Source organism: Aquila chrysaetos, chromosome Z (genome assembly GCF_900496995.4).
Source record: "Aquila chrysaetos chrysaetos chromosome Z, bAquChr1.4, whole genome shotgun sequence".
NCBI classification, from domain to species: domain Eukaryota; kingdom Metazoa; phylum Chordata; class Aves; order Accipitriformes; family Accipitridae; genus Aquila; species Aquila chrysaetos.
The window spans coordinates 55,802,640-55,816,297 of record NC_044030.1 but is presented as its reverse complement, the minus strand read 5'-3'; the positions used below and the strand labels follow the sequence as shown (position 1 = coordinate 55,816,297).

General features: G+C 36.9%; 1 protein-coding gene across 10 annotated transcripts in view; it reads left to right on the top strand.

The window, feature by feature from the left end:
- The window catches only part of KDM4C (lysine demethylase 4C), a 280,297-nt gene that overhangs the window by 66,431 nt on the left and 200,208 nt on the right, over positions 1–13,658 (top strand). Inside the window, exon 9 of one of the 10 annotated variants that reach the window (XM_030004374.2) lies at positions 4,780–5,229. The exons of 8 other annotated variants lie outside the window; for them this stretch is intronic. In XM_030004374.2, the coding sequence (XP_029860234.1) occupies positions 4,780–4,812 (33 nt within the window). In that variant the 3' untranslated portion in view covers positions 4,813–5,229. Of the gene's footprint in view, positions 1–4,709; positions 4,731–4,779; positions 5,230–13,658 lie in introns of those variants that run through there. One more of the 10 variants, XM_041120763.1, reaches the window with a different exon arrangement.

Here is a 13,658-nt window from a genome sequence, read left to right as displayed (position 1 = left end):
AAGCTTTAGATATTCTCAATCATCATCATCATCATCATCCTATAACTTTCATTTCTTGAATGCTGTTTATTTTTGAAAAAAATTAAATGGTACAAAATAGGGGTGGAGAGGATATTTCTTCAGGCTTCTGTGATTTTTGCCATTTTCTTAATAGAGCTACATTTATTTGAGTAGGCTGGAAATGTGTAGCTTCATGAAGTGCATTTTGAGTTTCCTTACTCCAGTGCATTTTGTTACTGTTGGTAAAGTGGATGAGCCAGTGGCAATTAGCTTGTATGTTTTATAGGTATCTACTTTGATTTGTGCTGAGTAGATAACTTCTGTGCTGAACAAGGGGTGATGTTCAGTTATTAGAATTGGTGAACAGAAATATTTACACATAATTCTTGTATTTTTAGTAAAATAAAAATCCTTCTGAAGCAATTGGGTAAAAGACACATCTCTAGTCTGAGAAAAATCTTGTATTCCTAGTGTTTATTAGCTGCAGGGTGGGAGACCCTCTGCCGTCACCCCCAAATCTGTGGATCATCTATATTTATTAATTTTATATTTTTGTCTGTCATAATTTTTATTTCTAATGAATGCCAGTGTTGACCCCATACAAGGGTTACAGTGCAAGACCTCTCACAGGTGCCAAAACTGGGGTTCTCAGTCATGATTTTTACCTGTTCAAATTTTATCTCCAGTGGATAGGATCGATAAACTTTATGCACTCTAATTTGATACTGAGAACCGGAAACAGATTTAAATTTTGAATAAGATCCTGTGCTTTTCTGTACAGGCAATTTTTTTTTTCTTTCTTTCTTGGAATTCCTTTTTTCCCTTGCTGCTATTTTGTAAATGTTTGAAAAACTTAGATATTGGCAAATCAGTTCCTAATTACAGGAAATCCCCCTAAAAAGCACATCCTTTGACCTTGTATAGAGCTTCTGGACTGCATGGTCCCACCTAAGCTTGATAGGAGAAGGTAATTTACAGAACAGAGAATTGGGTTGAGATGGAGGTCCTGTGTAGGACATGTCCAGGAGATTGGTGATGTGAGCAGGTTCGGTCAGGGCTCTCTAGTTCTTCCTTATGCAGTGGTGATTATTTTAGTTTCTTTCCTTCCGTTTTCCTCTTGTTACTGTTCAAATCCCCACATTCCCCTGTCTGTTGCTTTTCCAAATCCTCGTGTCAGGGTCTCTCACAACTCTGTTACCCCTTGCCCAAATCAGTAGCCATACTTTCAAAAGCTTTCAGGGACAGCACTGGCATTTCTGAATACTGCTCTTGTTGCTCACTGTGTCTGTTTTGTGGCACCACTTGGTGACTTTCACTCAGTATAAATGTATGTAAATTTTACTGCCTTCTATCAGGGATAGAGTCACACTAGGTGATTTTACTAGTCATTATAATGATTCTTTTGTATTGCAGATCCTTTTAAGACGTGATTTGTTTTCAGATGTTGGTGCTGGAAAGCTTTTTGTTGTTTAGCTGAAATGTAGAACATTAGGAAAGAAGCCTATCAACCTTTTCTACTTGAAATTTGGGCTACTTAAGTATTATTGCTCTCTTTCATAAAATTAAGTCAGTAATTACTCATGCATTCTTCAGTGGTAGCTGCTTAGCAACGTGTTTTCTGTGGATAGGTTAGATCAAAGTGCTGGCCTGCAGGTTGTATTTTTCACTTTGGTGGGATGAAGTGCAGTTGTTTTGATGTTAGGTTTGATGGATTTGTTTGCCACTGCATTCATTAGCTTCACATCAAAAAACTGACAGGCTGTTAAATGAAACTTTGGCTTAGATTTTCAGCTTGACTGTTTCAAGACCTTTGTGAAGATATTTTGTTTTTGTGCTGCAGCAGCCTCAAGCAGTTATGACTGTTTCAAAGGGAAGAAAAGTTATTTAGCATCCTGATTTGTTTGGGTAAAAGAGAGTCATTGTCTTGAGGATAGCCATGTCCAGCTTATGCTATCTAAACAACATATTTATTAGGAAATATATATTGACAGTATGTCTGACAAATAATTTTATCAGAGAAGAAATTATACTTACTGCACAAAAGCACATTTCCACCTCTTATAATTTATTGAGGTAATTTTTTTTTCAATGAGGATTATGTTTAGGTTGCTTTTGTACAATAAAATATTAGTTCTCTGTTTGAAAACAAAAGTAAAATTTCTACTTCTATGTACCATTATTATTTTTTTTTAAATGTGGGTGATTTAAAGGCCTAAACTTAAAAATTATCTTGCTACTTCCACAGCAGTGTTTTAGTACTGAATGTCAAAAATAGCTATGCGCATAAACTCATGAGTGATTCTTGTATCAGTTTCTTTTATTAGTTTGAATGAGGTACTGTGGTTAAAGAAACTTTTTTTTAAATACTGCATGTTGATACATTTGATACCAGTCTGCAATGATACCAACATCATTCAAGCTGTAAAAACTAATGTTTTTACTGGCTGGAAGTCATAATTAGCCACCTTATATTATTGACCTGGCTGCTGATGAAATCTTACAAGGATTCAGGAACCAGACATGCTTTTCATTTCTGGTCCTGATGTTAGTACACCACTTCAGAAGAAATCCTGTGCATTCTGCAGTTTGATGTTTCATTTCATAATTATAGTGCCACTCTCAGATTTATAGTTGTCATGGAATGTTCTCTTTTATTTTTTCTGTATTTCTTTTATCTTGATCTGTTCCTTATCTTTTATTTTTGCCCATCTTACTGACTTCCATAATCTACTGCCCCTGTTTGTATCTTGCATCACAAACTCGGCATTTCCTGAGAACAGCAGCTATTAAAATTTCCCACTCTAAAATCTCTTCCTGTAATGGGGAGATTGTCAGTCTCCCAGTGGGCACTAACTTGCACACTTCTAGACTTCTAGTACTGTGACATCTTGAATTCAGAATTGTAATCGTTTTAGGAGTAGGAAGGAATAGTAATAATCGCAATATTTTTACCTGTAAATGCAAAAGAGAATTATGTTCTATTGTTTTTTGTACCTTCCCATTTTGGTAGAGCAGCTGGTTGCAAGTTCATAATCTGAAACTTCATATGATTGTGTTTTTATGTTTTCACAGTCTGTGGTACGCTACATGCAAGTACGGTTGTTATCTGTGACTAGTGTATTCTGTGGTTCTGAAGTTCAGTGTGGATTCTAATGAATCTTTTCCATCTCTATGTAGCCTAACTTTTTTGTGTGTGATACTACAGTATGTGTGACTAAGGTTATGCACGCGTGTTTCTGGCTCAGGGCTCTCATGCAAGCTGTACTGTTTTATTAAATAAATATGAAACCACTACTATCAGATTGTTTTTTTTTTTTTTTTAAATGCCATTTTGAATAAGTAAGGAGAGGAGAATTCCTTAAAATAAGATTTTAAATGTTGGAGCACCTTCTGGCAACTGTGAGTGAGTAGAAATGATAGAATCTAATTTTCCTTTGATTTTTTTTTTTTCTAAGTGATATTATAGAAGTTCCATTTATCAAAGTAATAAAAGTACCAAGTTGCATACTTGGTGGTTGTTTAGAAGTTTTTGTTTTATAGGAGCTTTCACCAAACTTTTTCATAGAAAAAGTCAATAATTTACAATAAAATTGCCTTTTCAGAAGATCATTTATATGAAATTTTGAGTAAATCAATACAGCTTGTCTTTCCTTACTTTTTATCAGAATGCAGATTATAATTATCCTTAATATACCGAGGAAAAACTATTGTTGTTAGGTACCTTTCTGTCCATATATTAATGTCACAGCCTGTAAAGAGAGATTACTTTCATTCCAGGTTTTTCAAGAAAGAAGAATTTTAACTAAGAAATTATTTTCATAAATTTGAGTTTTACAAAATAGGCTCTCTGGGCTTGAATCAGCTGTTGAAACACAGGTGTCCCAACACCATTTGAGATAGCTTGAGATATTTCACCTTGCTTTGTCTAGCCAGAAGAGTACCAATCTCCATGAATCCAGTGGAATATTTGGAGCTCAGACAGATGTCACAGATACCAGAAAGTGTTTCAGGTGTCAGTGCATGCCCAGGCAATTGAAGCGAGCCATCCATCATTGTGTTCTCTTATTTATACCATTTGCATAAGTAAAACTTGTCCTAAAAATTAACTGCATTCCCCTACTCTAAGAGGAATTCAATTCTCTAGCCTTGCTAGAATATTTTGTATTTTGACACTAGGAGTTGATCTATCCCAATAAGCAAAAAGATGGCTTAAGTGTTAGGGTTCAGTTCCCTTAAAAACACCAACCCCCAAACTTTCTTCTCATAAACCAAGCCCTCCCCCAACTTCTTCTGCTTCTTTTTCTTTCTTATGCTTCTCCTGTTGTCGTCTTATTATTTTGCAACCATTTTGACTCTACGTTTGAACCGTCAGAGAGTATATGTCTTCGCAGTTGTAGCAGGTAATTATAGTGCTAGGTATTGGTGATAAGCAATGTCCTTCAGGTTGACTGGTGCTGGAAGAGTGAGATACACTTCTGTTTCATGGATTTCGCAGTAAATTGCTGCCAGCAGAAGGACGTATGGTCTCAGAATACTAGAAACCATTCTGTGGGTGTTCTTCCATGCAGTATCTGTTGGTCTCTGACATTGTCTTGAACTCAAGTGTTTCTGGTTTTGGTTTGGGTTTTTTTTTTGGTGTGGTTTGGTTTGTTTTTGTTGGTGTGTGGTTTTTTTTTTCTTTTTTTTCTTCTTTTTCCTTCCTTCTCTAGAGATGAAGCTTTGTATGGAGATGATTTTCATTCAGTTAACCTATGTATCTTCTACTGGGTCCTTCCACAGGATTCACCTCTACTGGACATGAATCACTCCTGAAGTTGGTACTAGACTCACTAGTTTGGCTCAGGCCAAACATACTGTGGAATACTTGCAATTTGCTCTCTGTTTTTCTGAGAGTCTGTGGAAAGATTGAATAGCAGCATCATAGATTTGAAACACGCATGGCTTATTTACTTCCTTCATCTGAAAGAAAACACTGTAAATATAAATACACAATTCAAAATCCTTGACCTAGTCTGAGCAGTAGAGAAGGCTTGTGTGAATGAAGAAGAATAAATGATATACCCACATCCTGAGGTAACTACACCAGGGTAAATAAAGTGTAGGTATTACTTTTAGTACAAATGAGCTTATGTAGCCTAGCAGATATGTGAAACAGGAGCCGAACATGGGAATATGCCTCAGCTGCAGGTTTAGTGTCCCCACTGTGCTTCTTACTTGAGTCAGTAGGACTCTAGTTTATATGCTACTAGATTAAAAAGTCTTAAGGTTTAAAATTCTTGAAAAGGATCTTAAATAAACTGTATAACTTCTACTGTTTTGATTTTAGATAAAACCCACAATAAAACATATTGCTATGCTTTATAAAAAGGAGGTTATTGAAGTATATTTTGAAATAATTTTCTGAAATGTTTTATAGCAAAAAAAGTTGAATTAAGACCTTGGTGGTTGTACTCCTGAGTGGTTGTACTCAGTTTTTAACGTTTGTCTTTCTGCCTGAAGCATTAGCCACTTTCAAGTTGTTGGGAGAAAAGGTAGAATCAATCACCTTGAAGGTGTCATCTTTCTCTGAGGGTATACATAGTCACCTGTCGTGGTTTAAGCCCAGCTGGTAGCAAAGCACCATGAAGCCGCTTGCTCACTGTCTGCACCCTGGCTCTGGTGGGATGAGGAGAAAATATAAAGAAAAGCTTGTGGGTCAAGACAAGGACAGGGAGGGATCACTCACTGGTTACGGTCATGGGCAAAAGACAGACTCAACTTGGGGCAAAACCAAAATCAATTTAATTTACTACCAAGCAAATAAAAAATAGTGAGAAGTAAACCCAAATCTTAGAACACCTTCCCCCCACCCCTCCCTTCTTCCCAGGCTCAACTTTACTCCCAATTTCTCTACCTCCTCCCCCCAGCAGCACAGGGGGATGGGGAATGGGGGTTGCAGTCAGCTCGCCACACTTTGTCTCTGTTGCTCCTTCCTCCTCAGGGGGGAGGACTCCTCACTCTTCCCGTGCTCCACCGTGGGGTCCCTCCCATGGGAGACAGTTCTCCACGAACTTCTCCAGCATGGGTCCTTTCCACGGGCTGCAGTCCTTCAGGCACAGACTGCTCCAGGGCGGGCTTTCCCATGGAGTCACAGCCGTCTTCTGGGGCAACCCCCTGCTCCAGTGTGTGCTCCTCCCCGGGCTGCAGGTGGGCATCTGCTTCCCCGCTCCCCTCCATGGGCTGTGGGGGGACAGCCTGCCCTCTCACCACGGGCTGCAGGGGCATCCCCTCCTCCAGTGCACCCCCTCCCCCTCCTTCTCCACTGACCTCGGTGGCTGCACAGGGGTTTCTCTCACATTCTGCTTCATTCTCTGCTGCAGGTTCCCCTTCTTAAATCTGTTCTCCCAGAGGCGCTACCACCGTCACTGATGGGCTTGGCCTGGGCCAGAGGCGGGTCCAACTTGGAGCCAGGAAGCTTCTAGAAGCTTCTTGCAGGAGCCACCCCTGCAGCACCTCCCCTGCTACCAAAACCCCGCCACACAAACCCAAACCATCATCTCTTAACTCAGTTACAATATTAACACCAAAGGAAAATATGTATTGATGTTTTAGATAAAGTGCACTTCTGTATGGTTCATTACAAGACCCTGCATTCATTCTTAGAGTGAAATAAGTTACTCATTCTTTTGTAAGTTCATAAGCATATAACCAAATAAATTCAGGTAAGACGCTGTATTTGTTCTCTGTATGTAATATGGTCTCATATATTCAGCAACCTTGTCAAATCAATATCTGACTTTTAGATCTTGACAACAAAACCAGCTGATCTTGCCTTTGCCATGTGACATCACACGTGCTTGGGATTCTGGGGGAGAATTTTTCACCTGAAGTTTCTGTTGCAAATTTATATATATATGTATCTATATATAAAAAGATGGATTGTTCTAGGGAGCTAGAACAGTGTTTATTTCTAGGGGGCAGTTGAGTTTGAAATATCCAGCAAACATCTGAATGAAAAATAAAAACATTTTATCTTGGTGTCATTGTGCTTATGTCTGGTTTTTCCAACCTATTCCAATTACGTAATTTCAGTTACTTCTTCTGAATATCTTAATATAGGACAGTAAATGCTGTGTTTTGATGGCCTTTTCAAACTATGTTGAGAACAATCACAGTATGTAAGAAAGACAGAGAGGTCTGTGTATTTTGGTGCATTATTATGAGTGCTGTGGGGATAAATCTGTGATATATGTAGAGGACAAATTTAGTTCAGGTACTGCAATTTTTAGTTTCTTTTTTATGCCTTTTTTTAAAAAAAATTATGTTTCCAATGAATCAAGAGACAGACTGAAAAATTTACTCAAAAAGAGGAAAGATACCATCAAGAAATCCCCCCAAATCCCCTTCTCTATGTTCTTCTTCCTTTTTTATGTAGATGATGACGGGGTGTTGATAAACATGTCTCTGTGTATCAGTCTTTAATTTGTTAATCAGGATATAAGAATCTTCCTTAGGATCTGAGACTGGACAAGATTTTAGGAAAAAATCTGTATAGGTGGCATTCAGTAAGTCTATTGAACATCTATGAAACAGACTGTTAGGTAATTCCTTGGCAAATTGTTTGAAGTTAAAAATAACTCTAGTACTTCATTGTAAATCAGGTGACTTGTTGGTTTCTACGTACTGTAGATGTAGGTATGAATGAAATATTTGAACTAAGCAGTTTTAAGGGAGTTTTAATGCTGGAATTAAAATTACAATGTAATAAGAAACAGTGTGCTAGGTGATGCTCTTGATGTTCTGTGAACATTATTGGATAGCTATCAGAGTGGATAGTGGGACCTGAGGGAGTCTAGACATAAAACATTTTGGGAAAAGTCTTCACAGATAATTCTGATTAAATAAAACCTAAAATTTATATATGATCCCTGACAATGGAAACCTTAGAAAAGAAAAGAGGAAAAGTTGTCATAGTTACATTTCTTTTTTTGTGTAGTTGAGATATCTAATTAGATGTGGCTTTGTGTTGTGTTGAAGTTTTGCTGAAAATATTCCGTGTATTTAGAAGCTGTAAAGAGTGCTGCCTTAGCCTGTTTAATTAAGTGAGTCTCATATCTGTTCTCACTTCACCTCCAATTCCCTCTAAGGTGTGACTATAGTTGCAAAGGGGTGATAAAGGATAAAGAAATAGTGTGCTAGAGCTTGCTGGGTGCAAGAGGAAGAGTGTTTTCCGTCAGTCAAAGTGGACAAAATGGTAAGGGATGGCTCTCAAGGTTACTATATTTTATACAAGTTTCATGCTGGCTAGAGAAAAGAGACTGATGTTTACGTCAGCGAGGCAAAGTCTAACCAGTGCTAGAAAATCCTCAAGAAAGACAGAGAAACAAAGAAAGATACCTGACTCCAAGTCTGCACATCATAGAACTAGTAGGTATTGTGTCTGTGATTATAAAGCAAGTTACTTGGAGGTGGTGGAATTACTAAAATGCTTTTGTCATGAAAGAAACTGTGAAAGAAATAGTAACAGCATTATGACAAATGTCAGACTTTGGAAAAAATATTGTGTGATTCTAAAAAGAAATAATTGGTTACATTTTTAGCAGTTGCTACATCAGGATGACAATAAATGGTAACAAACAATAAAAAATGTAAGTGTTGAAATGGGACACCCTGCATGGAATATAGCTGCAAAGACATAATAAGAAAAAGATTAAAAACATCATGTGGTAGAGTTTGCAGGGAGTAAGAGGAAGAGCATTTTCTTTTTGCTTGATGTGATACCGACATTTACAGTCTGAGTTAACTTTGGTGCAACACTGGTTTAACTGAAAGCTGGCATGTTCAAGTAATTTCCTGAAAAAATGACACAGGATTTTACTTTTAGATTTTTATTCTAAATCAGGTAAATTGTGGTTTTGGCTAAATTTCAGATACTGAGGTAGGGAATATACCCTCCACTTAAGACAGAGGAGCTGCTAATAATAAGACAATATTAAGCTACGTGGTATGACTAAATCTATAAAATAGCAACTATCTTCAACTCAGTTTCAGATGTTCCTCTACCCAAAATGGAGGCAGAGTGTTTGTGGAAAAAGAGGCATGAGGACCTGTGAAATATAGAGAGAAATAATAGTGAATAAAAAATGGACATAGGTTGCTGAGGCACTGAAAGTGTGGTCCTGAGAAAACTGGGAGATTTAAGAGACTGAGGAAGAGACAAATAGAATTTCTGTGCTTGCCATTCCAGTCCTCTTTTACTATTTGATTACTGTTGGCTATAGGGGATAAATATTTCTTACCTGCATGCAAACAGGTTAATATCAAAGAAGTACCTGCCTGCATGATGAATTTAATCTCCTACAAGGAGTGGTCTCAAGTGTTGTTTAATACTCTGAACAAAACGAAGTAGGGTTTTAAAAGTCAAATAGTTTAATTGGTGCAAAATTAGAAGTATTTTGTTGGAAAAAAATATGGTAAAAGAACAAGATTTTTAAGTTTTAGACTGGACTTCAGTACAATAACCAGATACTGGTCATTTTTTTGGTGCAGAAGTACAATGAGAATTTGGGTGGTTGTGCCTTTAAAATCTGCTCATGCTGGTTTTGGTCTAGAGCTGGAGAGGAAAATTCTTGAGGTCTTCTCTAAAGCTGTGGAAAGCACCTTTAAAATCAAGTTTTCATTGAGTTTGGTAAGAAAGGAGGAACTAATTTGTCAGTTGAGCCCCCCATGTTGTTAGTAAAAGTATGTATTCTGCATAGTTAAATAAAATGTAATTGCTGGTGCCTTAATAAAGCAGTAGTTGGATATGGATCCCCGTGTACTTTTATTGCTATTCATAACTACTTGATCTCCATAGGTCTACACCCTCTAATCCTTATTAAACTATTAATCCGCATGCAGCTAGCCCCACTGAGCAAAGTGTTTCCAAGTTTGACTTCAGGATTTGACCCTTTTATAGTGCAGGCTGAAAAGGTAAATCAGTGTTGTATCTTGGGGAAGTCAGTTGTTGGACGAATTCGAGCGATTCTTCACTTGTGCTCCCTAGTTAGGCTGAAGTAGCTGCTCTACTCAATGAATTGCTTGGAAATTCTTACTGGTTTTTAGAAAAACCCGCTACTGGCAATGTAGCTTTAAAATGTGTATGGGCTTAGAGAATGTGTGCAGTTTGTATGCACCTCTGATAGGAAATACATTAAATTCTCTTTCATTTGTTTGATAATCTCTGATTTGTTGACTTCCCAGAAGTTATTCTGTGTTTGGTATACTATAACCCTGTTTACTTTCAAGAGAGCTGGTGCAATCACACAAAATTTATAATTGTCAAATCCAGTCCATTTAATCTTTTTTTATATGTTTATTTAAGATTTTTGCTGCTCTAGAGCGGTTCCTCTCTCTCCTTCACATGCTGCCTTCCCAAAGTGAAAATGCAATTTCTACAGTAATCTCCAGATTTAGGAAACTGGGAGAGATTTCTGTTACCATTACTTGTACAAAGTCTTCTTGAAATTGTAGAAGTTATTCTCTCACTTTGGGCAAAGCAGGTGACGGCAAATTTTGGACAAGCCAGTTAGTTTTCCGATTGAATCATATACAGTCCTGCAGGTTTGATATTTGCAGCTAAGGGTTAGGGACTCTGAGCACAGGTAGGTATGCTTACAGGGCTTTTCTTCCCATAATGCTTTTTGCAACAACTGTTAAAAATTATATGAGGTTTACTTGTCACTAAAGCTTATAAATTGCTTCAAGAGCATTCTAATTGAATTCTTCTTTCTTTTCAAAATAGTTTTCTTTTCAAAATCATTGGTTTATTAATAATTGTTATCAAGCAGTTCTCTATCACCTGTTTTTAAAAAAAGAAATGCCACACGTTAGTGTAAAAATGTTTCATGCACATATAGGTAGACTAGTCAGTCATCAGCAACCCCTGACATATGGCTCAATTGAGTGCTGATAGTGTTTTGAAAACAGGACAGTTTCATAGTTTTTCTGTTCATGATCTCTAAATCCTGAACATCTTGTTAAAAAAACCCCACAAAACCCAGTTTAGGGCATTTTGTAAAGAGTATAGAGCACTAATGTCTTTTTAGGAAATTACTGCATATTTGGATTTTTTTTTTTTCCCTCTGCTTACAAAGTGATCAGAAAGAGTCAACATTAATCAGTAAATCTGAATAAAGAGGTGATGTACAATCTATAACTTAGAGGATTTCAGTAAAGCATCTTTACTTACAATAATTGCAATATTAGCAGCAGAACAAGTAGTTGGTTTGTTTTGCCGTATTTCTTCCCACTCCCTCACATAATTTGTTTTGATTCCAACAAAAACAGGGTCTGTAAGAATAAAAAGGTGGAACCTCATTAATAAAATTTAGCAGTTCTGATGGCCAAATCACTGAAAGGAAGAACCTAAGAAAGTTTTCTAGTCTTTACCACTATGTACTGGAGATCTGGGGCCTCAGAAATAGAGCACTACACCATGTGTCGCAGGAGGGAAATAGATCTGCAAACTTTTAACCAGTTAGCCCATTGGCAATGTGGTGCATGCATATATATATCTATCTATATATATTTTAAATAAAATCATCTCAATATTTGTTTCTTAAGCTTGGAAACGTATCAGAAACACCGAGGCACACATTTCAGATGTTATAGTTGTTTTGTTTTTTTTTTTTTAAACTATTAGTAGATGTTAGAACCTGGGGAGCATTTCCAATTTTTTGTAGTGGAGAGTTATAAGATCTATATTATTTTATCCTTGCTTACCATCTTAGAATGATATTCTGTACATTCTTCAGAGTGTGTCAGTCTCTTCTTATATATTCACTTTTTCTTCCTTATTATAGGGTTTTCTGCCTGGAAAAGAGTAAAATCTTCCATGGTCCTCTTGTGGCTGTGGTGAAAACATCCCTGCAGTATTTCAGAAGGGCTTTCCCCTCTTTCCTTTTGTGGTGTTGACAAACTTGTTTATTAGTTGCTTGGTCTTGCAGACCCAGTCTTGCAGACTTCTTAAAAGAAGCTGCCCCTTGATGTTGTAAGTGTTGTTGTTATTGAATCCGATATTCAAAATTATGAAGTTTTTGCTTTACTTCAGGTAGAATTGGAATATATTCAGAAGGTTGGTTTTCTTTTTTTTTTAGATGAGGAAAACTTTCAAAAAATGTCATGCTCTTGAATTTCATGTCTTTGTGTGGGGTGGAATATGGAAATAAATACCAGTTCTTGCAGGATTTTTGACCTGGTTAAATTAAATGCTAACTTTGTAATGCAAGAATGATTTTTTTTTTTTTATTTTTATTTTTTTAATTGGTAGTTTGACAAGCTTCTAACTAAACATTTTTATTTCTGACTTTTGAAAGGTGCTGAGCATGTTCAGGTCCTATTGACAGCTAGCATAATTCAGCATCTTTAAAAACCAAGCAATTTTTTATTTAATTTCAGAGAGAATTTTAGTGTTAATGACTGCTGATGGGTCTCCTGCATCTTTCTGGCTCTGAAACTTTTATGAGAAATGCTACATATATTTTTTTGTAGGCAGATTCATGTTTTCTGAGAGACAGCTTTTCTGCTGCATACTCACCAAGTGCTTGTCTTGCAAGAGGAGAGAGGTGGTAAGCTCAACAGAACTGTTCAGTTGCTTTGTGTAACATGTGTTACCATAATCAAATGGGTAGTGAGAGTGTAGTGCATTTGTACAGAATCAACGTGGAGAGTGAAGTGCATTTTTCTTCCTCTGGCTTTGTTGCTAAACTCCAACATGTGACAGAATCAGTATTTTGTTTCATAAAAATGATGTGTCTAGCACATAATGGCTAATTTAGAATAATGTGAAATTTTATTGACTGCTGTGCTGCTTATAAAATTGTTACAAAACAGTTCAAATTGGAAAAGCTTTGAATCCAAAAAGAATAAATTTCATGTGAACGCCTTTAATTAAATTTTGCTTAATTTAAATAATGTAATTTGTATTGATTATGCTGCTGCAGTTCATTTGGATTTTTATTTTTAATTAACATTCAGTAATCTTGTTTTACCTTCCAAAGCTATTCATAAAATGACTGTGAAGAAAATGCATGTTAATTTAATTAACACTTATATACATTTATTAAACCAGAATCAGGCCATAATTTCTCCCCCCCCCCCCCCCGCTCCTTTGTGAAGGTATGTTGTACATAGTAATATTTCTTACAAGGACAACAATCCAATTTTATTTGGATTTCTGCCCCCCCCCCCCACCGAGCAAATCCATGCTCAGAGAGTCCTAAAATGATGTAGGTGCTTCTTTTGTTCTATCTATGTCAGAGGCTGCCAGCACTACCTTCTGAAGCTGCTGGGATGATTACTAAAGTGCAGCAAAATCCTGTTATTTCCTTGTGCATCCTGTAACTTGCTCTGTGGCTTCTCCCTATTAGCTGGTGTCTGTGCTGCATTGAAACGCAGTCTCAAACTTGGATGACCTCTTAATAATTTTCTGGCAAGGAAGTTGCCAGCTGATAGTACTACATATGTTGAAAACAATCCAGAATGAAAGACTTGCTGTATTAACTGAGACCATGAATGCTGTGTTAAGGCTTATTGCTATTACTTGATTTTTTTTTCGTCCCCTCTTTGTTGGTATTATGAGCAGTTTGAAAAGAGAGTTTAAGATTATTTTGAGGCAAGACAGGTGATATACATGCATT